This window comes from Larus michahellis, chromosome 7 (assembly GCF_964199755.1).
Source record: "Larus michahellis chromosome 7, bLarMic1.1, whole genome shotgun sequence".
Classification (NCBI taxonomy): domain Eukaryota; kingdom Metazoa; phylum Chordata; class Aves; order Charadriiformes; family Laridae; genus Larus; species Larus michahellis.
In genome coordinates this window covers 1050939-1076527 of record NC_133902.1, presented here as the reverse complement: position 1 = coordinate 1076527, position 25589 = coordinate 1050939, and the positions used below count along the sequence as shown (strand labels likewise).

Below are 25589 nucleotides of genomic sequence, written 5' to 3'. Positions count from 1 at the left end.
AAGTGCAGAGTGAGCAGTCATCCCCCACAGAGCTGCTGTTTCCAGCTCAGCAGGACCACACGTAAATTAATTCAGTAGTGACCACACCACCTTCTTTTGGCAATGTGCTCATACTGTTGCAATGTCGCTTGACTGCAAACAAAAGTATCTCATTTTCCCCAAAACATTGCCCTCCACATTTCAGACAAGAAAGCATCTTCTGAACCAGGACCTCAAATAACACTCACCTTAACAGCTACTTAAAGTAGCTCACCTTCCCTTCGTAAATGTCAGCACCGCTGTACTAACCAGCATCTAGAGCAGTTAGCCATGAGCAGACAACGTGGTGACCCGACGTGAAAGCTACCAGGGAGTTCTCAGTGAACAACTCCACAGAACTACCAGCACAGTTGTGGGCAAGAGGCTCGAGGCTACTTGCTAGTGAACAAGAGAAGCTGTAGGGCTAGAAGTCAGTCAGATGTGAACATTCAGTTTTAGAAGCTGGAGAATCATTTAAAGCTCTCCTTGACAGCTTCTCACTGGCAGCACAAGCCAGGACATGAACACACGCCTGCTGGTTTGTTTGAAAGAAGTCTTATCCACATCATGGTGACATCAATAGCTTCCATATCTTTGTAAATTGTCACCTTGTTTTGAAGGTACATACCTGTCCAAAGAGCCAACCCCAGCACAGTCTGGTCTCTCGAGTCCTTTAGACTAAAATCAGGAATAATTTGCAAGTTGTTGGTAGCATGAAGAGCATTAGCTAGAAAAAAAAGCATAAGGAATTAGAGTATTCTTGTACTTGACCTGCAGTTGCACATTTAAAGCTGCAGGAGTAGCAGTGTCACATTTTAAAGTAGGCTGTTCCTTCAGCAGTTTGAAAGATCCAAGCAAGATACCTTCAGTTTCCCGGATGCGATACTGCTTAGGATTCAGGTAGTATTGCCATTACTGCCTAATCTTAGTACTCACACTAAAAAGCCATTCAACTTTCTAACTAAAAGACTTAACCTGCCCCCTTTCTACCTCCACTTCCAGAGTAGTGTATACAACGTTCTGACAATGAGGAGTGGAGGCTGTACTGCAAAATGGTGGCAGCATCCCTTCTCCTCAGCTCCCTGGGATGGCGGATATTCTCCCCAGTTCACCTACTCCCTCTGAATCCCACTTACAGTAGGAGACAAAACAGGCCTTCCTTCAGCTGTCAAACTCCCTCCCTGCTGCTAGAAAGGAGAAGCTCAACTAGCAGCATTTAATGAAGTGTCACCTGCTAGTATTTCAGGACTCGAGTCTCAACTCTACTACAATACTAGTATTACTCTGTACAAAATCCTCTTACTCAAAGAGTTGAGGAAGGCAGAATTCTCACCACAGAAAGATGCCTTTATCCATATTTGATTCCAGCATTTACCTGAATGAAATGTTTTGTCAGGGAGAGAAAAGGGATCTCAGTTGTACAGCTGGAATACAACCCGGGGCTAAGTGTTCAAGCCCATTATCTACAGTGGAGAATTTAGCAAGATTTATGGGCAAGTTAATTTTCTAGTCTTAACAAGCAGATTATTTGAGTTTAAGACTATGTTTATCCAGTCTTATTAATTGCTCCACTTAAACAATGTTTATAGGAAGACATGCTTTATTGGTAGTTTGTCAAAACACGGTTTAGATGCCATGTTGACACACCAATCCACTACAGCATCAATAGAATCATAGAATCATTTAGGCTGGAAAAGACCCTTGGGATCATCGAGTCCAACCATCAACTCCACTCTACAAAGTTCTCCCCTACACCACATCCCCCAACACCACATCTAAACGACCCTTAAACACATTCAGGGATGGTGAGTCCACCACCTCCCTGAGCAGCCTGTTCCAGTGTGTAACCACTCTTTCTGTGAAGAATTTTTTCCTCATGTCCAGTCTACACCTACCCTGCTGCAGCTTGAACCCATTCCCTCTTGTTCTGTCACTAATTACCTGTGAGAAGAGACCAGCACCAACCTCTCTACAATGTCCTTTCAAGTAGTTGTAGAGAGTGATGAGGTCTCCCCTCAGCCTCCTCTTCCTCAAACTAAACAGTCCCAGCTCCTTCAGTCACTCCTCATCAGATTTATTCTCCAGGCCCTTCACCAGCTTCGTTGCCCTCCTCTGCACTCGCTCCAGCACCTCGATATCTCCCTCGTATTGAGGTGCCCAGAACGGGACACAATACTCCAGGTGTGGCCTCACCAGTGCTGAGTACAGGGGCACAATCACCTCCCTGCTTCTGCTGGTCACACTATTTCTAATACAAGCCAGGATGGCATTGGCCCTCTTGGCCACCTGGGCACACTGCTGGCTCATGTTCAGCTGCTTGTCAATTAGAACCCCCAGGTCCTTTTCTGCCAGGCAGCTCTCCAGCCACACTTCCCCAAGCCTGTAGCGATGCGTGGGGTTGTTGTGGCCCAACTGCAGGACCTGGCACTTGGCCTTGTTGAAGCTCATGCCGTTAGCATTGGCCCATTGGTCCAATCTATCCAAGTCTCTCTGTAGAGCCTCCCTATCCTCATGCAGATCAACACTCCCGCTTCGCTTCGTGTCATCTGCAAACTTGCTGATGATACACTCTATGTCCTTATCAAGGTCATCAATAAAGATGTTAAATGGAAATGGTCCCAACACCGAGCCCGGAGGGACACCACTTGTGACCGGCTGCCAGCTGGATTTAACTCCATTGACCACCACTCTTTGGGACCGCCCATCCAGCCAGTGCTTGATCCAGCAGATCGTATGCTCATCCAGGCCATGAGCCACCAGTTTTCCCATGAGAATACAGTCTGAACCAGAAAAAACCTACCTTTTTGTTCCAGGATGACTGACACCACATCTGGGTGATTGTAAGCAATAGCCATGTGAAGGGGAGTTTGCAGATAAACATTCTCTGCTGTTGGAGAAGACGCATCCTTCTGACCAAGCACTGCTTCTGCAGTCTGGATATTTGGATTGGCTCCCTGTTGCAGAAGTTCGGCTGTCAGGTTTGCTAGGCCATGCCTACAGGCTGTATGCAGCGGTGTTTCTCCCTTTAATAAACAGAGTAGCAGGTTAACAGCTTGAGACATGAAACCCAAAAGAAAAGTAGCTTTTAAACTACTATGACCAGAAGAATCGTTGTGAAGAGCTTATGTCCTAGGAGTTGAAGCTCCTTAGGATTTCCAAACTACATGAGTTAGCCTATATTAAGGACTTCATTACAACAGGCACTGAGGGAAGTTTAAAAGCATGTTAAAACTGGTGATGCTGCAAGAACAGCGCCACAAGGACGCAACAGCTCTCTGATCACTAGTAAATATCTGAAAACATGCGAAAGGCTCTCAGCAGGTGTTCCAACTTGCTTTAAGCTACAGTTAGCAACAAGAGCTCTCCGCTATCTTATTTCTGAAGGGAAATAAGGAAATTTTCAGACTATAGTTTGTAAGTTTCTGCTTTTACCCATTTGTTTTGGTGGTTGACTTTTGCTCCATGAGTTGCCAGGAAGAGAGAAGCCGCCTCGTTTCCTGCACCAGCTGCCCTCTGAAGCAAGCAGTTTCCTAAAAAAACGCCATGAACACTATTAGAGCGTTATTCCAACCACACTCTGATACTAACAAGTGTGCTAGCACCTTCACCACTACCTTACAACACCAAAATTTGAAGCCAACAAGGAAAATCCTACCACTGCAATGCTGGACTGCCACATACACTGCCATTTAGCAATTACACATTTTGAAACTGTAAAGAGGATGTTAGGACCTGGCAAGGAGTCCAGATTTTCTGTCACTTCCTGCAAGTCAAGCTCAGCTTGGGACCTGTTAAGTTCCAGCTCTGGGTACTACCTACCATTCATTATGCAGCAAATGCTGCTGAAACCTCATTTAGCTCCTCAGAGCACAGTTAGCACTAAGCAATTAAATTACAAGCCTTCCACCTACACAGAAATACAAACCTCTGTTTTACCTGTTACTGTGTCTGGAGCATCTGTATTGCTGCCTCGTTGGATCAACCTTGCTGCAAAACTGTTCTCATCAAATGAGGTTCCATTTACAACAGGAGCATCCTCAAAAGGGTTTACAGACTGATCAGACGATACAGTGATATACTGAACTGCAAGCCACAGAGCTGTGCTTCCTTCATGATCCTTCAGCTCCAAGTCTAGTCTAAAAATAAAAATTAATGTTCCCCGATTTATACCTTTAAAAGTGGTCCCCAATGCAGCTTAAGTTTCAAGTGTCTGAACAGCTGTACCAGTTTATCTAATACCTCACTGACAACTGTTGCTTGCCAAGAACCACACTGTAGCTCCAGTTACTTCAGAGAATTTGTGATTACCCCGAAACAAGCAAGGCACCTTTTAGTCGCTACTAGATTTAAGCTCATTGCTCCCAGGAGAAGCGTGGCCCTGGTAGATTTGGGCTCCCACTAACTGTAACAAAGAGGTAAATCCTCTTGTATTCAAGTAAGCTGTGAATAAGAATTGCAAATTCAACTACAAAGAAACTGAGTCAAATTAACTCTTCTGCTTCATCACCTTAAGAAGTTACTTGTATTAGCTTTAAGCAGCACCCAAGTCGAACTCAAGAATGTATTCAGACATTTTAAGAGCCTTATTACTGCTTTCAGCTCCACTACTAATGAAGCTATTGCTACATTATTTCACCTATCCCTCTTTGAAAAACACAGAGATGCAGTTTGCTTCCTCTTTACAGTAGGGCAAAAACTTCCTTGGCTTTGGGCATTGTTCTGGCATCTTAAGTTATGCAAAGCCTTTATGCTATTGCATCCCAAGCCTATTGCTAGCCTTATTATAAGGCAAAAAGGCACAGAGAGTTGTTAAACTAGTTTTCCTATCTTCAATGTACAAGGTAACCTCAGTTTTTCATGTTTAAGTGAGACTTACTGTTTGCACTGGAGAAGCTGACTGAATACAGGTTCATTCCTGACCACAACCGCCACGTGTAATGGGGTCCTGTAATTGGGGCAAAGTACAGCTACGTTAGTAATAAGTGAGAGGCTTCAGATTTTGTCCATGGTCACCAGCAGATTTATGGGGTTAACTTTTGTCTCTGCTTTCAGGAGAAGGGCACAAGCATGTCTTGAAAGAAAGAGCAATCTCCCTTTCAGTGGGCATGATTCCAATGAATTTGGTAGGAAGCAACTCTTCACACTAGTGTAAGAGCTAACCTTCAAGGAAAAAGCACAAGAGCTTGACCTATGAGAACTGAGCAGCTGATATACCCTAAGTCCTCGACATCATTTTACGTACTTGTTTACCAGCCCAACCTAACCTGTAAAGCATTTTTTAGGCCCTACACTTCAGATAAACACACTGCACCACTGGCTCTTTGAGATAATTTCAGTTTCACTGACAGCTTCAGAGAGAATTACCTCCCAGGAATACTATTTGTCACCTTAGCTAGCTTGCTTTACTGTTTGGTGATTCAATAAAGGCAAACTGTGTGCCATGTGTTTTAACAGTTTCTACAGCTGGGCTATGTTTAATTGGTCATGACAGGGTATCATTCAGCCTGCAAAGTTTTCTGCTTTGAGTGCTACCCACAGGTCTTAAACTGAATTAATTCACTTTTCCTGCTTCCGTTATCACCTGCGCTTTGCTGGCAGACCTGAGCAGATTCTTAGTCAGCTACATCCAATCACCACAGTATTATCTGTTAAACCAGCAGACTTTACTTCACCCAGTATTTACCTTCCTTTGCTGTCTTGCATATTTGGATTGGCTCCAGCCTGCAAGAGGGACTCTGCTATCTGTGCCATCTCTGCCATGACATCTGGCAAATGCTTCTTGGGGCTGTACGACGCCACAAGGTGCAGAGGTGTCTCCTGGTCTCCCAGTGTAGCAGCGTTCACACGGGCACCGTTTTTAATGAGAAAGTTTGCTGCAAATTTATCTCCTTTTGTGAAACAAAACAAGGTTATTTATTGATAAATACTTTGTATACACTATACACTTCATGCAAGTCCAGAAACTGGATACGCATGATTTCCCTCCGTACTATACAATCATGCCAAGTGTCTGCTCTTAGAATGCCCTAGCACTAGGTAACTTCACCAACACTTCACTGCAAAGTCAGGATTAAAATATTTCGTAACAACCCTTGGAAAATGTGTTTTGCCCAGAGGTTACATGTGACTCAAGTTCACACATTAGTTTACTTGTTATGGTGATACTGAGTTTGCTAGTTCCTCTGTCAAGATAAATCCATTCCTGCTTTAATGCACAGCTGGACAAATTGTGAGACTAACCATACAAACAGTTTTTGAACAAAAAGTGCTATTCCAGAGCATCAGTCAGAAGTGTGTAGTTGAAGTTAGTCATCATCTGTTCAGTCTTGCTACATCAACAAGCAATAACACAGGCTCTGCTCTTGAAAGTTTAGGCCCAATTATATACAGGATAAGGGCTTCAACAGTTAGACGCGCCATGCGCAGTATTCCTAAGAACTCCCTCCTGAGAGCTTCTCAGAAGCCAGAACTTAGGCCCACTTCTGTACGTGAAACCTTGGACTTGAAACACCGAGATGCCGAGAACGACTTCACGATAATACTAATTCCCCTTATCCAAAGATTACTTTGAATAGACATATTCACAAGTTGCTTGTCCTGAATGCAAGACTGGAGAACAAAGACAACTGTTCGCCTTTATCTCTGCCAGCAAAAACCAAAATCCCATTTTCTGATTTCCATATCTGACATTCATAAAAAATAAGAATCATGAGGCAAGTTCAGACAATTTGCTTTAGCTCCATTTCCAGAACATGTGATTGTTAACAGTGATTAATTCACTGAAGCTTTGGTTACTGAAAAGCAAGCATTCATTCTCAGAGCTCTAGCTTAGACTGGAAGCAGACATTAAAACTAAAGGACAAATGCTAGTATTAAGTATTAAGAGCAGCCTGCTGCAATCTTTCCAGTGTTTTATAGGGCTGTAACCATCACAACACTGACCTACGCCTAGAAGGTCTCCTACTCCTGCTGATGAAGTTTCACTCACAGGATCAGACACCAGCATTACCCTGTTTAGATATGTAGGAGATTAAAGGAAGAAGTTGGGAGCTGCATTTTGAACTCACGTAACTTAAACTACTTCTAAAAGTCCAAAAGAGCTTGCAGTTTAAAATAAACTTATGCTTTTAATTTGTAGCACTACAATACCCATGAGGTCCAGTCACAGGTAAGGTTCCTGTTGTGCTTGGCTTTCTGGAACAGATCTGCCAAATTTATCATTGCAGGCAACTAGTAGCACGAGGTGTTCACTACAGATTTTTACCAGACTTTGGCCATGGGCCAAGATGCTGCCGCTCCAGTGCCTTCAGAGTACAGCAGCCACAGCAACCAGGTCCTACTGTGCTCCAGTTTTCATAAGGTGCATTTTCTACTCTAAGGTGAAGAACAGCTCAGTATAATCATGTAGTTGCACTCAGACTCCACCCTGAGAGCTACGCTATCCACTGGAGCTTTGAAGATATTCAGACTGACACAGAAGCATCTCCACTTGCTCCTCATCTTCCAGTCAGTTTTTCCTCCGCTAAAACTGCTGTCCAGTAGCAAGGACCCTTGCTATTCACGATAATCACAGAGAAGCATATGCTGCATTCAACCCAGGTCTAGAAAACAGGCTTCATTTTTATTTATGACTAGGCTGTCATGCTTGATTCAATTATTTGTTGTCAAATTAGAATATTCTGAGTATCTCCCTACATTTCTTCTTCTAGCAGACAATACTCTACTAGATTGCTTCTGGATGACATGTAGCATAAGTTTAGTTCACCATCCAGCAGGCTAGCTTTCAGATCTCAAATAAGAGTTTGTTTGGTTTTAAGTTTCAAAAAAAGAAACAGGACAAAGTTCACCCTTGACTTCAATTTTCTAACTGAAATGTCAACTACAAAGTGACACAGGAATAAACTTTGGAATATATATTCCACACTAGGAACAACTGCAAGTTAACAAGGCTTCGTATCTTATTTACTTACCTCTTTGGATGGCTTTATGTAATAGACTCCAGCCTCTCTTGTCTGCCCTATCTACGTCAGCCTTGTAGTTGACCAGTGTAGTTGCAATACTCTCCAATCTTTGGGCGAGGGCTAGATCCAAAGCAAGATCGCCATTGTGATCCAATTCATTGAGCTTCCCAGGAAGCTACAACACAGATTCAGTCAATGTACATCAGTTAGAGGTATGCTCACCAGCCCAACATCATATTTTAACGGCCTGTTCCAACGACCACCATGTTAGACCTTCAGCTCTAATGCAAAACGCCAGTGATGCATTTAGGTAAGTAGGCCTTACACAGGAAAAGAATCAGCAGACAAGCATCACCACAGGCAAGTCTACCTACAGGGCTGTTCCCTGAGAAAACAGGACTCCTGTTTGCAAGCCTTGCTTAACTCGCAGGAAGCAAGACTAGTACACTCTTAAAAGATGTTGCCTATATAGGCATATTCAACATAGTACTAGGAAGAATTATTCAACTATTTCTTTAAAATACCTCAAATCCCAATTGGATTTAGCACCTGAGGGTGCTAAGTACTGCTACAGTCCCAGCTCTCAATTAGGATTTGAGGCATCTTAAAGAACTAATTGAGTAATTCTTGATAATTAATACTTGAATAATTTTTCTGTCCCCCTTTTTGAGGGACAATTTATTTGATAGCTGTTCAGAGTACGTCCATCCAAACAGAACAAATATCTGTAATTTCAAACGTTCAATAAAAGAGGAAAAGCGTTTGTTTTAAGAAATGATGCTTACTGAACTGCCATAAAGCAACAACGTTGACTACTATGCCATTCAGCTTTAAATGTGCATATCACATATCACGTATTGACATTTTATTATATCTAATCTGATACATGTAAGATTTTTTTTAAAGCATTATGAATCACTTCTGAATTATGTCTTTCTAGAGCCCTTACCACTAGACCTCCATTACATACACAGAAGGAGCTATAGCAGTGATAAACATGCAAATAAGAGTTAGTGACAAAAATCAGTAACAGGGATCAGACTGGCAGTTACGAACTAGTTATCTGAAACACCAAGTTCTAGAAGACAGATCAAGCCAGTCTTACTATACCTGTGAATCCATTTCAATAAGATACAAAAAGACTACATCTTCTCTCTCAACCTTAATAGCCTTATGCAAAGGATATTCTGTCTTTGACTTGAACATTTTATACAACAACTGAGCACTCATGCTACTGAAGTCTTCTTTACGCAAGTCATCCTAGAAGCAATAAAGAAGAAAAGGGTAAGCAATATTCCTGTTTTATTTATAAACAAGGCATTGCACAATGTAATTACGAAGTTCACAAAACAAGGTCAATTAAAAGCTCCATTTTGACAACATCACAAGAAGCAAGAACAATCCAAGGTAGCCTTTTAAGACCAGGAAGAAGCACTCAGGAACTTTTACATTTTACAATTTAGTTTCAAGATCAGTTAGTAAAATTTTTCTTCCATTTTGTCTACAGACATAGAAAACTAGCATTTCACCAGACATCGCAGTAGATTAACGTCTGGTCTCTAAACTAGTTCTCTATCTGGACTTAAATCACAGATTAGCGTTTCCTGACAAAAAGGACTACAACTATTGAAGACTGACAACTCCACAGAACTTTGAAAAACTCCAAATAGAAGTAAACAGAAACTTAGAGGTCTAAAGACCTCAGGTTTGAGTTAGTGCTCGTTTGACTAAACAAGAACAACCTCATTTCCAGGTAGGATACAGCGTCAGGAGCCAGAAGCAGGAAAGGGTTAAAATGGCTGACCGGCAGGTTCAGATATAAGAATCTTTATTATACATTCATAGATCAAAGCACTCCCTTCTGCTTTGGCATTAGCCAAACAAAAACACATTCACATCTGGATGACACGTTTTAGATTTAGAATAACCTAAATCCTCACGCAGTAGTCTGCTGTTGACAAGTCTTATTTTAAAGGCTAATCCCTTACTCAGTTAATCAAACTTTCCTCAAAATAACAGATCAGAGCAAGTGACGCTTCCAAGTCGGTTGCAAGACTCCTCACCACTCCCTCCATTACAGAAGATAAATTCTTCCCTGGCTTCCCTGGATTATTTTTAGAAGTAAAAGCAGGCCTGGGATTTGTGATCTGTATAGACAGAAACCAACTATGAATGGACTTCTAAACAGTTCAGAGTCCAGATTTGATAAACAACCTTCTTGCTTATTAGAGCACAGTCCCTTTGGTTTGGCTCATGTTTAGGAAACTAAGATGCTTTTTACAGTGAAGAATTTCCAACGAATAGAAGAACTCTTCAGGCTATGAGCTACTTCCCCAGTCAAGACATTCATGCCAAGATAGACAATGGACATAACCTCTAAAGACAACAAAAAAATCTTAGAGAAGGAGCCATTTAGCGTGCTTTGTTTCAAACATATAATTATGAATTAGTATTGTAGCGAATATCAAATAACACAGTGTCAAAAGCACATAGTATAAAGATAACTGAGACAGATGGGAAGGGAAAAGTCACTCCTGCCTCAGAAGCAGCCCCTCCACTCACAGCAGGGGGCAGGGCAGGCAGATTTCACAGCTTTTGTCAACACTGTGGCTCCTTGCAGACATATAAGGGTCAGCGTAATAGGTCACCTTAGTCACTGAAAGTTATCAGGAATCCAAGTAATCCCCATCCCAACTGGAATGCTCGAATGCTGGCATACCAAGAGATACTCCTGAGGTTAGACAGTACAGGAAGTTAAGCAAAATTCTACTGATTAAGTTCCTATATTCTGCAAATATTTTTCTTTTCTTCCTTCTGACAGTACTTACCCAGTGACTTGCAATTATCTCAGCACAATAGTTCAGGAGAGTGCTAGCATTCAGCTCCTCAGCAGTCTGATAGAAACGAATGCAGTTCCTGACATTAACTAGTGACATAACTCCTTTCTCACATCTGTCAAAATAGGAAAGCCAGTGTTCAGTAACCAGGAAACAGCTTTACTGTAATCACTCACCCACGCTGTAACAGGGTCCTACATACTCCTTTTCCTGGATGCCAGTAGAAAAAGGCTTGGCCTTGCTTTACTGTAAGGCTAAGCAACATAAACATACTTCAATCAGAAGCCTTGTAAGGCAGCTTCCGTAAGAGCAGACTCCTCTCTTTGGCATAATCCAAGCCAAGGTCCCATGATATACCACATACCGCTGGAGCCCGCAAGCAAAGATGGGCATCCTCGTTCTGCCAAGGGAACAAACTGCAGTTCATTCACTGTTATGAAGTAGGGAAGATGTCTATCTCTGCAAGTACTACAGTGACCACGAGCAGCTTTTGTGCCAAAGATAGAAAGAGGCATGCCAAATACAGCTATTTGATTCATAAAGAGAAGAGATAAATTTTAACAGCAGATCCAACAAATCTTTATAGGTCTGAAGTTATTAGTTTGATTTTATAGTAAGAAAATCCAAGTACATGCCAGCGATCTCCAAGCAGATATTAAAACAAAAGAATGGAAACACTTGTCTCCAGGTACACGTAGGTACCAAGACATCTAATAACTGCTAGTAGCATACTGCATGGGGACTTGTCACTAGGCTACCATGAACAGACAACAGCTGAGGAATGTTTAGGTAGTACAACATGAAGACAATTCTGGTTGGTATAAAGGTTGAAGGCAGTTTTAGCATTGGCCTTATAGATGTCAACTTATTTGGACAGAAGAACTGACAGCAGTTTAGTTTGCTTCATGCTGAGTCACAGTTAAATCGCAGATTAAGAGTGCTATGTACTATTACTGCCCCAGAAACACGTACTCTATCGTTGACTAAATTCAAGTCTTCAAAGTTGTACAAAACTTGAAGAGGTTTCAATTTGTACTCTCAGGCTTCTCACTAAGTGGTTATTTAGAGCACTCTATACATTCAAGGTAACAACCTAGCCCCTATTAGAATGGTGTTAACCATGATCTCCTCAAAATGACAAAACATTGTAGTGTTACATTAACCTTTATGAAGAAAATTTGCAACCAAGATGCACAGAAGAACAACTATTGAAGATAAAGTTTTCACTTGTGCCATTTTAATACTGCAAGCTACTTGCCATTGACTCTTCTAGCATTCTCTTTAACAATTAGTTTCTTGCAACTTTCCAGACCTTGTTACTAACTGATCTCTGCTTCCTCTTAATGACAAATTAGGGTTATTAGTTGACTGGGAGAGGAACTGGAAACTAAACATAAAAGCTATGAGGACAAACTGCTACAGTTTAACTGTAGTGCAAGGCTTTGTTTCCTGTAATCAACTGAATGTCGTGTTGTATTCCCGAAAACCTCCAGACTGAAAAAGCAACATTTGATCCCATTGCCAGCAGCTACCATCTTATTTCTATCCAAAGAAGGTTGAAGAGTTCAAGAAGATTCACTGTATTTACCAAGACTCACCTTTCCCTAAGCAGCTGGAGCTGAAATTTATTAGCCAGTTTCATGAGCTCTGTCAAGAAGATATCATCTTCTCTTAGCTCAAGTTCATCTGTGTAGATCCACCGCAGCATTGCCATGGTTACCTCTGGGTCAGCATCTGGTACAGGGAGCAACAGGGATTAATAAGATACCCGAAGAACAATCGCCTATTCAAGTAGCCAGTATTCCTCTGACCGTTAAAGCCACAGCTACCATGAAAAAAAAAAAAGATAGCCTCGTTGAAACTGTACTGCTTTATTTCAACCAAAATGTCAAAATAGAGGCAAAACTGGCCAGAACCTGAGACTAGTAACAATGCTGGCACCAAGGAGGAAAACCTTTTTTCCATCGGAACACTGTGCAGAATGCAGGGAGCCCTGTAACATCTACCTGCTACACAAATATTGCATATTTAGCAGCCAGTGATGCCCCTCTAAAGTCTTTGGTCCCTCACATATGACTAAATCCACATCTACATGGACAAACACAAATCCCCTTTTCAATTTAGGAATCCTAAATATAGGATTATATATTATATCCTATAATATAAGGCTACATTATAGCCATATATTATGAACTGTTGCATTCCAACAAAGGTACTTGCACCTTGGTAATGACTACAAAGTACTTAAAACACCTGGGAACCATTTTTAAGAGAGGTGCAAAAAAGTCAGTTTAAGAAGCTGGTTAGATTTCAGGTGTTTACAACACTGATCACAAGCCTGATGTTTTTACACAGCAAGAAAAATAGAAACCTACACCACAGGACGCAAGATACACCAGCCCAGTGGCCAGGGACCTTTGTCACCTAGTCAGAAGCATAGTGACGATCCTACTTACAAGGCTGTAGATGAGAACTACTCCACAACGTAAAATCGGACCAACCACAACAAAAATACCATTCATTTAGAAAAATAACATTAGCCCCTTTAGCTGTTTTGTTTGTTTTTAAAACAAAAACATACATGTTTAAGACACTGAAATACCCACCCTAAACCACATATCCTTTACGTGAAGGGTTGCCCTAGATAATTTGCAGAGTACCAGACAGTACTTGGGATAGCACGTAGACTGCCTCCTAAGAAACAGGAGGTTTTAGTAAGGGTAGTATCTTTTCCTGAACTTGAAGTAATCAGAAAACTTATTTGAGCTGTAGTATCAGCTCTGCCTTGGCAGAGAGAAGAGTTCATTTTCTCCTTCCCAACAAGGGAATCTTAAAGAGCAGAAAATTCTTCAGATTATATGAACTCTGAAAACACTCAATTTTAAATGCTGCCTGTACTCTGAATTTAGGATTCGGGCAATCTTAACTTGCAAGTTCTTAAGAAAACCATGACAGCTTTTAGGGAACAACTTGTTGCTTGCTACAACTATTTCATAACCTAATCCTTGTACTGTTTATCAAACTTTCTAAAAAAATTTTTGTTTTACATAGTAGAAAGTATCATTCGCTAGCACTTATTTTAAGCATCATTCTATAATAGGAAGTGTTTGCATTGTTAAACATGCAAGACTTCAGTTACATTTGAGATTCTCAAACGAGCTTAAATGTGGCGCTAGAAATGCAATGAACGGCCATTTGCAACAAGACAAAACAATTAACGTAAGAGCTTTTTGGTAATAATCTTCTGTTAACATAGCACTCAATTTAAATAATACTCAGCATCTGTTTTCTTGTGGCTGCAGAAAGATCCATAAATCCTTATGCAAGAAAGCCTATGCTGTCTCATAAAACCAGCTTGCTGCGACTTGCTTCTTTCCAGTTTGTCCGCACTGCCAATTCACGGTAATATTAAGTGCAGAAAGTGAAGCCAGTGCTTAATATTCAACATGCCAGCCAGCAAACCTGCTTAACTTCATGCCTGTTTTTATTGCTCACAAATTAATTGTACAAGACTTCTATACTGTTAAGTACAGAAGAAAAGTCTGTCGAGAGGTTCAACCTGCAGAAATACTGCCCAGTGTAAGCACATGCAAGAAACAGCTACAGGAAAACAAAACACCATCTTGTGGGAGACTGTCTTTTAGAAAGCTTCTCTTCCTCACCTATTTTGCAATGGTATGAAAGCGCCAAAGCAAGTAACTTTTTACTAACACATCAGTATTCATATTCATTTCCCACACACTGCATTAACAAGAAGCAAGGTATTTCCATGACACACTTCAGAGAAATTACGCACGCTACCTCAAAAAGCCCTGTCCTTAGAAAGGAAGAAGTCAAGCTCCTCCACATAGATTTGTTTTTCATTACGCTTAGTTGACTCTAGAAAAGACAAACAGGCCACCATTCTCAACCCCTGTTCATTAAAGAGAAAGAAGGTAGGTTATTGATTTAACTAGCACTAGCATCAAGCTCACAAAGGTACTACCAAGTTTCAGAGACAGAACTCCATAATTCATGGATTAAGCACCACTTTTTGTGGAGAGTAGTAGTCTAAAAGGTACATAAAGAGCCTTTTCCTAACAGGCCCTTTCACCAGTCATCCTAAAGACAATCTAAGCATCATACTGCTAAGCAGCGACTGACCTGACAGATCCAGCTCCTCTGTCGAGGCAAGGTTGGCAAGACTCCAAGTATCACTGCGTGCCGCCAAGACAAATTTGTGAGCACTGATGTGCTTGTCCCCAACCTTTATCTTCAGATCACTGGTAAGAGAAAAAAGTATACACGTGTATAGCGCGGGCTTCCCCTGTGCTTCGATATGTATGGATTCAGTATCTCCATAGTATCTATGCCCTGGTATCCACACTTAGGTTTGAGTTTTTTTGAGACATCAAAATACATTTAATTGCTTAAATAGAACATATTGCCAAATGACACAGATCTTAATTTTTCTAGGGAGAAATGCAATGAGGCATTAGTATTTAAAGTGTTTGGGGTTTTCGTTTTTTTTAACCATTTCAAAATAAAATGCAAGGGAGCTATTGTAGCAGATAAGAAAATCCAACAATCTTGAGGTTAAATATTTATGTTGCAGTGTCCATACTAATACTGTCAGCTAAGCACCAATGGTTTCAGGCAAGACCAGTAAGAGAACAAACGATGTCTGACGGTAGTCTGAGTACAAGGCAGACTCCAAGAATCCCCAGTTCCCAGGAGACCAGCTGTCAAGAACACTTTGATTTCATTCTGACCCCTTTAAGACCAGGTTATCCTTTGTAGTTAGAAAGTACCTGCCCTGTTATTTTAAAATCCCATAGCTTCTAAATGTTCTGACTGTGTAGGTGTCTTTTCCAGACCATTTTCTAAATCAAAGCACTGCTATAAACTAAAGCGCAAATTACAGAGATGTTATTTAACAAAACTTGCATTAGGACTTACTTCCTTTCTGCTTTTATAACTAGACCACTATTCTGCGCCTTTAAAACTCAAAAACTGAACAGAATTGAAGCGATCCAGCTCTTCTGACATATGCTACATAACAAATCTTTTACCTAGCATGCTATAGTAAGTTCTGCCAGGCACAGAGCATTTTCTCAGGAAGGCTCATGAAGAGATGTCAGAGGAAGGAAATTTTAATCAAAACTATATATTTCCCCCCTTAAATGACTGAACTCCTTTACTATACTAGCATTGCTTTCCATAACAGCAAAAATATTGATAAGCATCATTGTAGTCTCAGAACTAAATCAGTTAAGGGATCTAGAGCCTTAATGCGCGTGTAGAAAAGAAACCATTAAACCTAATTTTGTGTTGAGATTCAAAGATACAGTATCACTTATACCATTAAGTGACGTATATCACCATCTAAGACCTGTTACATCATATAACCAGACAGGCCAATTTAATCAGGTTTCTTTACACACAACAGGAGAACAGAACTGGTTTCAAGGACATATCCTTTCAAGAAAGGAGGACTTTCCAGTTGGTAGAAGATACATTGTGTAATTAATCCATCAACTAAGTACAGATCAGTTTAAAATTACTTCTGGTCAAAGGGAGCTTTGCTGTTGACAGTGAATTTTCTTTAAACGTGTCTTAAATGTCAGTCTCAGAGATGAGCTTCTGCTTAGAGCTCTTGATTCAAGAGTTGGATTCAGCATGCTACCTGATTGTAGCATGCTCTTCCAACTGCAACTGAGGACCCTATCCATACCAGGCAGCAGAGAAAGACTAGTACCTATTGCAGTCAAAGGTTCCTGTAATGCCCCTTTCCCCAAAAGCGAGTTTCTTACCTGTACTGCTCCTGCTGATAGAGTTCAGCTACAATGGTAAGAAGTCGACTGATGAAAGTGTCACTGGCATTGTCTTGGTTAGCCTGGGCAGCCAGAAGGTTGCATCTCCTTTCTGTATCAGCTAGTTTCTTCTGCAGCTTTACATACTCCTGACGGAGAAGCATCAGGTGCTTTTCCAGCTTGGCCACCTCCTCTGCAGAGGCACACAGCGTTACTACAAGATTGAAACATGCACACCTTTGCTTTGCATCTGAAGTTAACTTGACCCTACAGGCATACCACACATCTAGTTCAATCACAGAACACTCCAGTAAGAGCCTCTCCTCTCCCACCCTACTTGAGAATCTCAATCCCAATATTAAACTTTTTATTTTATATCATTGCTAGCCATAAACACATGGAAAAATCATCAGAACACAGTGACAGAAGTCACTTACAAAGAAAGTTCCTGAATCCTGTCCAGCCAGGAATGCTGTAAGTTTTCTAAAATCATGGGAGGCCATGACTGTGGGAGTTATGGTTGGGTACAGGACTAACTCTTTAGTTCTTACCCATTCATTCAGTTTAGTGAAGATGATGTTTGATTTTACAGCTGAGGCATCAACCACAAGTGAGCATTAGAACAGCTGCTGATGTACCGTATCTACCTCAGAGCACTTAACCGACCTGTTCAGAACTCTGCACACTGTCATCTAAGAAACTCCTTAAGAAATGTCCAGAGTGGAAAACAGATTCTCCCCAGAATCTACGTTTTAAAGGCCAGTCAAAAAATATATAAAATTCTAGTTAGTACTGGCACACAGACACGTTCCTCCATCGGAGGCACTGCGGCGACACAGCATCATTACACAGCGTCAGGTCCATGGTGGCTATTGGAATTCAGGAGCAGCACAGCAACAGCACCTGGGAATCTGATCCCTGATCAAGTATTTCCATCCCATTGCAGAACCTGCTTTTCCACCACACTTAAATGGTCACTCCACAACATTGTCATGATAAATTAGTACAGTGAACTCAACCCAGGCCACCTATACGAAAAGCCTCTACTTCACTGCTGGAAGGAAACATCTGTACACGTGCTTAAAAACAGTCCAACTTAACGAATACTTGTTCACGGATTAGTTGCACAAACTGCATGTAGCTATCATTGTGCTTAATTGATTATTTCCCCCCATCATCAAGATGATTTTCCAAATAAGGTACAAATCCAAAACCAGTCCTAAAATGAGAGGGGGCAGGGAGGAGAAATTTGGAAGCTAACCAATGATTTTAAGTGGGAAAGTTCCTACAAGATTACTCCTTATCAGCCAGGAATTCGATGTTCAACAATTTTTCTCAAATATTTACGAATGGAAGCCACTACTACAAACAATGAGAAACTGAGCTCTCTTGACCAGTGTTTTCTTTGTGCTTCTGTAGAAGAGTTCAACAGCAGAGCTGACCTTGGCCTTGCTCCAACACAGGTCCCCAGGGCCGAGCATCTTTCTCTAGCTCGGCTGCAGAGAGAACGCCTCATTTAGTCTGTCCTCTACTGACTGCTGCAGCAAATGCTCCCTCATAAGTCTTTTAACTTAAGAACTACTGTAATGGATAAACAGACAGTAATTTACCCTATTTTACTCTTCAGTTAATACTACTTAAGTAGGTTTGGCAGTGTACTCCCTTCAACAGTCTTTTATTTAGCTTCATCCTTTAAAAGTTAATAGATATCTCTTTTGGGATACTTCCCTTATTCTAATGAAACATACTATGATTTCAGAATCGTGCTACCAAAACCACACCAACCATCAAAGAGGGTTTGAAATTCTGCTCTATTCTTTCTATTTAAGGATAATGCAGTTTCAGTGTTCCCAGAACTAGAAGGACATGTTTTTTTAGCAACTGCTTCTTCCTGACTGATTCATAAGGAACATGTCAAGGGTGGCACAAAGCAAGTCCTACTGTTATAGTAAGGAGAGCAAAAGTCTGATAGAAGCCAAGAGCAATCACTGAAAGACACTCAAGAACCACACCAAAAAGCAGTGTATGAACACCGCCACTGTCCATACAGTGAGTTTTTTAGGTGCCACTCAAATGCTACGAACAAGACATTGCCTGCTGAACCTCACAGCATATATCATCTTGAAGAACTGTTGCATCTTCCAGCCAAGCAACGAGACTGTGGAGGTGTGAATAAAGAATCAGTACCAGAAGGTAGCACCCTGACTCCAAACTACTCTGAAGTCAATAGGACACAATGCAGAACTGCCTTAAACCCTCAAACAGTGAGAGCTTAAGCTTTATGCATAACCGACAATCCAGCTTGCTATTGCTGCTTCCAGGGCAATCCAAGACAGTCACTGCTGGCAGTGGAAGTACCTCAAAGAGCTGAGGCCTTGAAAAAAATCTTGTTTTCAGATTGACAGCGTGCACCTCCTGCAACCTCAGCGAGAGGGACTGGTAAATGCTTGCTGTAAAAATTATAAGAGCTGTTGCCCTGGTTTGAGGTCAAACAGAACCAATAAATAAGAGCGGCTCTTATTCTACATGACAACGTGCACGCCCTGTAGCTATGTAAGAAATACTACTGCACACTTGCAGTTGGTATTGGATCTTACAGCACATTTCAAGTGCACATTCAAGACATTCCTCAATGTCCAGTTAATCAACATTCACTGCAAAAGAGAAAGCCTCAAGTTTTCCCTTTAAAAGAGTTAATAAGAGAGTTACTTGAAGTAAGAGTTGCTTTAAAAGTGGAACTTGCTCAATCTCAGGTAGAAGCACCACCTCCATTTAAACAAGCAGCACCACAGCCCCAAGTTTAATATTTCCAGTCCTCAATTTTGGAAGGGTGAAAAAGAGCCACTTTTTAAAAATCGATGTAAAATGACCGCTTTATCTCCAAGCTGGCAATCATTTTGACAGAGCACATATTATTGCCAGTCTACATTATACATGACCATTCACGTGACTGTCTCCCAAGTATAACGTACAATTGCTGCATGCACACACACATCTAATGAAGATCCTTGCATGAAGACACTGAAAGGACAGCCTTACTGGAAGATACCAGTAAGTCTCCGGCTAAACACCAATCCACATGCATCAGTGAAGAAGACGCCTGGGTTCAGCAGAGAAGCACACACAAAGTAACTCCCTTTCTGAGCCCATAGTCCAGGTGTGGAGTTAACAGATGGCTGGACAAGAAAATAAAAGCAGTGCTTGTTAACATCTTTCTGGCAACTAAACTAGCATCTCATGAACTGGCAGAAGTTTATGCTCCATATCAAAGACTTTAAAACAGACTTCAGAAAAGGCTACAGACATTTTCTTAAAGGAGAAGGCACTCGAGAGCAAGTAGACAGCTGAATTCAATGAGATAAGTAGGGAGGCAACAGGCAGTGGGGTGACAGATAGTGTGTACCACAAACTAGAGGGAGGGTCTAGTGGAACTCATTACACTGCCCATCCCACCCACCAAAAGCAGTGACAGAAACAATATGGATAAGCATTTGTTTAGTTATGAAGTGGATCCAAGTGAAGTATTTCAGAAAAACATATTACTTCCTCATCCCCTTCAAGTCAGGTCCTTCCCCTACTGTTCCACACTGACTCCCATCTCCCCAAGGCTGTAGAAGTTACTGCTTTCCTGTTCTTCCTCATTTTTGCACACTTATGATCTTTACCCCGACAACCATCCCAAAGTACTACAGCATACTTCCTGCTGCTCTAGACTCAATCGTTAATCCAACAATTTTTACCTGTGCCTGCATGTAACCTAGTATCCTCTAGTACTGGTGGAACAGAACTCTTTCAGGAGTTACAAGAGGAAGCTCAGCTCTTGTCTTTATAAACTGTTCAATCAATCAGTAGCTCGTAATTGCAATAAATCTAATTCGGGACTTCTGCACACAGAAGCAACATTTCCATAAGAAAAAGCACTCAGCTTCTGAGCAGATAACCTTCCTTAATAAGCCTTCACTTTTCATCTGACTCTCCAATACCATCAGTTCTTAAGTACAAAAGTGTTGCTGCAGATAGGTACTTTGTTTTAATGGACAAAATGAGCCCCTCTGCCCAGATATTACAGGAATTGAGTAGGGAGAGCTGCAACTCCAGCTTATTGCTCCTGTTCATGCAGGATCATTCATTGGTCACGTGCTTTCAGTAGCCAAAAGATCAGAGAATTACTTGAGTTAGGGAAGAATCTTTGGGAAGTACAGATGTCTGAAACGGGACTTGCATCAATTGCAGGTTCATTCTGCAGAGCAGGACCCTGAACCACAGCCTCAGCAGGGAAAGTTTCACCACCTGAAGACATCTAATGCCCACCATAACTGGGCCACCAAGGCTTAAAACAAGCCTAAGAAGCTGGTCAGATAAACACGACACAGTGGTATTTCAGCACACAAAGTCAGGAGTTGCTCTAAAGATTTATTTCACCAGCTTGACTGCAGCATCCCCTTGGCCGATGCATGCCAGGAGATCAGCATCTGCTACGCCCCTGTTAATCTTCCACAAGTGATTTTAAAATTCTACCACTGTCTGAGAGTTGTACTTCAAGAGCTGAAGGCTGTGCTTTTAAGACTGGAAGTTAGAGCCTTAATTTCCTTTGTAACTTGGGGCATTTCAGCTCAGTTTGCCGACTCAGTTTCCTCCAGGGAGGAAAAGAGGAAGCTTCTGTCTTGCAGAAAGGAGCAGGACTGTAAAGATCCAAGTATTTTTTTCAAATCTCATTACCTCAGTTAAATTAATTTGGAAGTGGTGTAATTGATAGCCTCCAAGCTATCAATTACAAAATACCCAAGCAAAAGCCGTCGAGGAGTTCTGCAGATCTCATCAAAGCCCAAATTCGACAAGAGGACTCCCAGCAGCAAGTGACCGGCGGCGCAGCCCCTCTGCCTGACCCCAAGCAAAGCCGCCGCCCCCCGCGCCCGGGGCGGCCCCGGCCGGGCGCTGCTCCCCCGGGACAGCCGCCACCCCTCTCCCGCCGCCGCTCCGCCCGGCCGGCCCGGGGCGGCGGGATGTCCCGCCGGGCTCCGCACCACCCGGAGCCACAGCTACGCCAAAAACCTCCCTCCTGAGGGGCCAAGGCGGCCGTGCCAGGCCCGCTCCACCCCCGGCGGCGGCAGCCCGCGGCCAGGGCAGGGCAGAGACCCCCCCCGCCATTTCACGTTCACCTCGGGGGCGGCCTGCCCCACCCGTCGCGGGCAGGGCCGACCCCGGTCCCACAGAAGGGAGCAGCAGGAGCCTCACACGGGGGCTGCCCCCGGCCCCCTGCCAGCGGAGAAGCCACCCCGCTCGGCGGCGCTCCCCGAGCGGCCGCGGCCCCGCCCGGCCCCTCGCTCGGGCTCCCCCCCTTACCTTCCGCCATGTTGGGTCCGGCGCCGCGGCTCTCGCGAGAGCCGCCGCCCGCCCCGCCGCCCGAGCCTGGGCGCTCTCGCGAGATCAGCGCGGCACGTCCCCCCCCGGCCGCGCCTGCCCTCGGCGAGAGCCCCAGACACGCTGGGCTGGGCCGGGCCGCTCCGCCCCATTTTATACCGGCGGCGCCTCCCCGCCACAGCCGGGGAACGGCCCCCGGGCCCGCCCCGCCGGTGCTGCCCGTCCCCTCCGGAGGCTCAGCGGCTCTGCGCCTGAGGCGTCTGGCCCCCGGGCGGCAGGACGCAACCGGCGGCTGGGGTGACTCGCCCTGAGGTGCCCGTGCCTCCTCAGCTGGGGCGTCCTGACCGGGTGGTGCCTTGTGTGGGCTGTCGAGCAGCACCATGGCCGCCTTGGCAGCAGGAGGGTGACAGGAAGAGCTGGAGGGCCGGGAGATGCCGGAGAAGAAAGGCCGGCAGCAGGGGAAACCACGGGGCCGTCGTGCACTGGCTTCAGCACACCCCAAAAGCAATGTGTGCCTTCTCCTGCCCACCCGGCTCCAGGGCAGCGAATGGGAGCGACAACACGGGGTTTCAATCTGATGGGGTCTCTAAGCACGCAGCCATTACTCCTGTCATCGCTACTTCAGCTCCCGCACGATTTGCTTTTGTTTCAGAGTCAACAGTCCCGGCAACTGGATCGGCACCCGGTGGGCAAAGCGGGTGGTTGAGAGTCGAGACAGGCAGCGGGCAAGGAACAGTAACGAGATCGTGTTCTGAAGTCGTGTGTGCAACAGAGCTGAGCCTCGACTGTCCTCATTGCTAGTGATCTGTCCTGCCTAGATACAACAGAAACACCAAAATATTCTATGCTGATTCAACAGCATTTTTTTTGTTTGCTTTGAAGTGCACATTTCAAATAAATGCTTGAACACATTACGTACAGCGTTGTTTTACAGAATTTTCTCCAGACTTCACCTTCATGTCAGTGATCTTTGAAAAGTAACTCTGCCTCAGGCCTGTTTTCTGTGCCCGTTGGTTAAAATGGCAAAACCAGAAGCAGGCCTAGACCTAGAAGAGCCACAGGCTGTGGTTTCTAGGCAGATCACGAAACATGGCCCGTCTCATTTTTCACAGCTTAATGACAAGTGTGTCTGTCTTTGCTACATAGCTAACTTCCGCCACCGCGTTATGGGTGCTACTGATCATCTTGAGTAACTGCAAGGTAACAGTGATTACTGCCTGATCAGGTTTAGTCTTTGTTGAATTTCTGAGCAACAACAGAGATCAGATTTCAAACTACTGCAATGTTTTGCATGTGGGCAATCACCAATCTCATCTTTTGTAGAGGATTTGCCTGTGCAGGAAGGCATCTTATTACAGCCTCTCTTTAAAAGCCGAGCACCTTCTGGTGTGGTTTGAAATCACTCGTACGTGCTTCTGAAGACACACCGAATTTCTGAGTCTCGTGGTGCTCCTCTGTTTGCACTGTGATGGCACCGTACCAAGAGCAGGGCACCAGATGGTACAGGCGCAATAAAAAGTCCACCCCCCCATTGGCCTACCAAAACCCCAAAATACACTTGTAATCACTTCATCATTAATGTTCTCCATTTATTGATGGTCTAGTTTCAGTAAGCATTTTCTAGGCATCACAACAGGAAAGAATTTTGGAATTTTAGCTGAACAGCCCTTCCGATTTTTTACAGAGATCTTCTCTGATGCATAAGGGGCAGGCAGCACGGAGAAATATAAAAAAGGAATGAGGACGGCCATGCTACTTTAATATTTATTAAAATTCTACACTTTTCTTTTGCCTTTCCCCCCCGTGATGCAGTGTTATCTGTAAAGCAGGCTACGATGTGTTGAACAACAGCACAAATACTCAGCCATAATTACAAGCCTCCAGAGAACTAGAAAAAGTGTAATTAACTGACAACCTACATAAGCCAAACTAGATACAGATCCTGGTACAAGTGAAACTGAGTAAGAATGCTGGTTTACTCGATTGTTCAACAAGTATTGTAGTACTACTTGTATGTACTGCATCTCTTCAACAGTGTTCCTGTCGCGAGACCAAGCAGAAAGTTCTGGTTGTATCAGAACCCTCCTAGCCAGATCCCTTTCACGTGGGGGGCAAGAATAAACAAAAAGCCAACTAGGATCACAGAACAGTTAAATAGGCCATTTCTGCACCTGCCAGAGGCTTTCTACAACCTGGACGTTTGGCACCAAACCCTCAGCTGCCTCCTTCGTTAAGTCATTAGGCATTAGCCATACCTGCAGCTTGTATGTCTTAGCAGTACAGCAGCACTCCTTCCTTTGGAGTATCTGGGTCACGTGGAGTCACAAACCATCTGGGTAAGCCAAACAGAAGTGGGTTTATATTTGAATAATTTACAGAAAGAAGAACCAACACTGCTGTGTAATTAACAGCTCTTCTATACCACTGATGCAAGACTAACAGTTCCTGGCCTACCCCTTAAAGAGCAAACAAGCAAGTCTTCAGGGAACAAATGAGAAAAATAAACCTGTAAGCTTAAAAAAAAAATAAAGCTGAAGTTTACAGATGAGTCAGTTGTGTATTGTTTGTGTTACTTAAGAAGACAAAATGGAGAACACTGTTTAACTTGCTGAAAACAGTGAGTACCAATTATCTTGAACTGCTGCCAGCTCTTTAGACACTGTGGAAAGGGAAAAGGAAGGGCAGCCCATGGGGGAAGGAGTCCACTGCTAGGTTTAAGAAGAGTAGCTTCTTCCCAATGTTTTGTTTATGGAAAGAATGGCACCAGGTCACCGAGATTCTGCACAGTCCCAGCTCTTAGATAAGTGAAAAAGGGTAGCCAGCTGGTGTGCAAGAAACCTCCTTTCAAGCAATTTTAGACAAGCACTCAAACAGGAACTAAAATCAGCTATTGTGTCCAGGCACTAAGAGCTCTGAAGTACTGCACACATCTGCCTGCCTACATGAGCAGGCTGTCTAATTAAAAGCAAATTTAACTACTGACTTCTTAAAATAATTAGTTAATATGTAAATGTGGAAGTTAAACACATCTGTTTATCTAAAACACCTGTGGGAGAAAGCAATACATTTACTTGTAAGCCAGCTTCTACTTAAGAAACAGCACTTTTTTGTCCCATATGGCTGTATTGCCACTAGTAACTGTCATCTCCCTCCACCCCCCACCTCAAGAAACCTAATACGTGCCTTTTAGTATCTGCATGTTGCACAGCATCACAAAACTAAGTGCAGCCAGCTACCAAATTAGTACTGAAGGCTTCTTACAAGATGACTCTCTAACACTGGAACTCTTGATTCATTGCAGAGCTACTCAGTGCTGTTTAAAGCTGTGGTAAACCTGTGACAGAGCAGAGAACAGTCAAGTCATTGCAAGTTCCTTTATAAAGTTTCTTCGGTAGAAGGGTGTTTCAGGTAGACTTGGAAAAGCCTTGTTACCAGGTAGTCCAAGACTAGCATTTGCTCACTGAAGGGTCAAGGATGGTGATAATAGCAAGAAAGGTGTGTGTTTTGTTTGCCTTTTAATTATTTGAAGATTAAATACCGTATGTGAAATTCAAACCAATGTTTGCTGATGTTACGTTGCTGAAGATGTTCAGGTAAGTTGTGCTCCAACTGCAGTTACC

The 25589-nt window shown here is 43.0% G+C and overlaps 1 protein-coding gene across 3 annotated transcripts in view; it reads right to left on the bottom strand.

Annotated features, from left to right (window-relative positions):
* The window catches only part of ANKFY1 (ankyrin repeat and FYVE domain containing 1), a 35297-nt gene extending 13227 nt beyond the window's left edge, over positions 1-22070 (bottom strand). Inside the window, exons 1-13 of one of the 3 annotated variants that reach the window (XM_074595165.1) lie at positions 21952-22070; positions 16609-16801; positions 14960-15078; positions 12415-12550; positions 10808-10931; positions 9090-9239; positions 7989-8154; positions 5702-5906; positions 4895-4963; positions 3955-4154; positions 3451-3548; positions 2819-3041; positions 647-745 (exon numbers count right to left, since the gene is read on the bottom strand). In XM_074595165.1, coding sequence (XP_074451266.1) covers positions 647-745; positions 2819-3041; positions 3451-3548; positions 3955-4154; positions 4895-4963; positions 5702-5906; positions 7989-8154; positions 9090-9239; positions 10808-10931; positions 12415-12550; positions 14960-15078; positions 16609-16801; positions 21952-21961 — 1792 coding nt within the window. In that variant the 5' untranslated portion in view covers positions 21962-22070. Of the gene's footprint in view, positions 1-646; positions 746-2818; positions 3042-3450; positions 3549-3954; positions 4155-4894; positions 4964-5701; positions 5907-7988; positions 8155-9089; positions 9240-10807; positions 10932-12414; positions 12551-14617; positions 14733-14959; positions 15079-16608; positions 16823-21951 lie in introns of those variants that run through there. The other 2 variants (XM_074595164.1, XM_074595166.1) reach the window with 2 other exon arrangements.
* Between the last annotated feature and the right edge of the window lie 3519 nt (positions 22071-25589).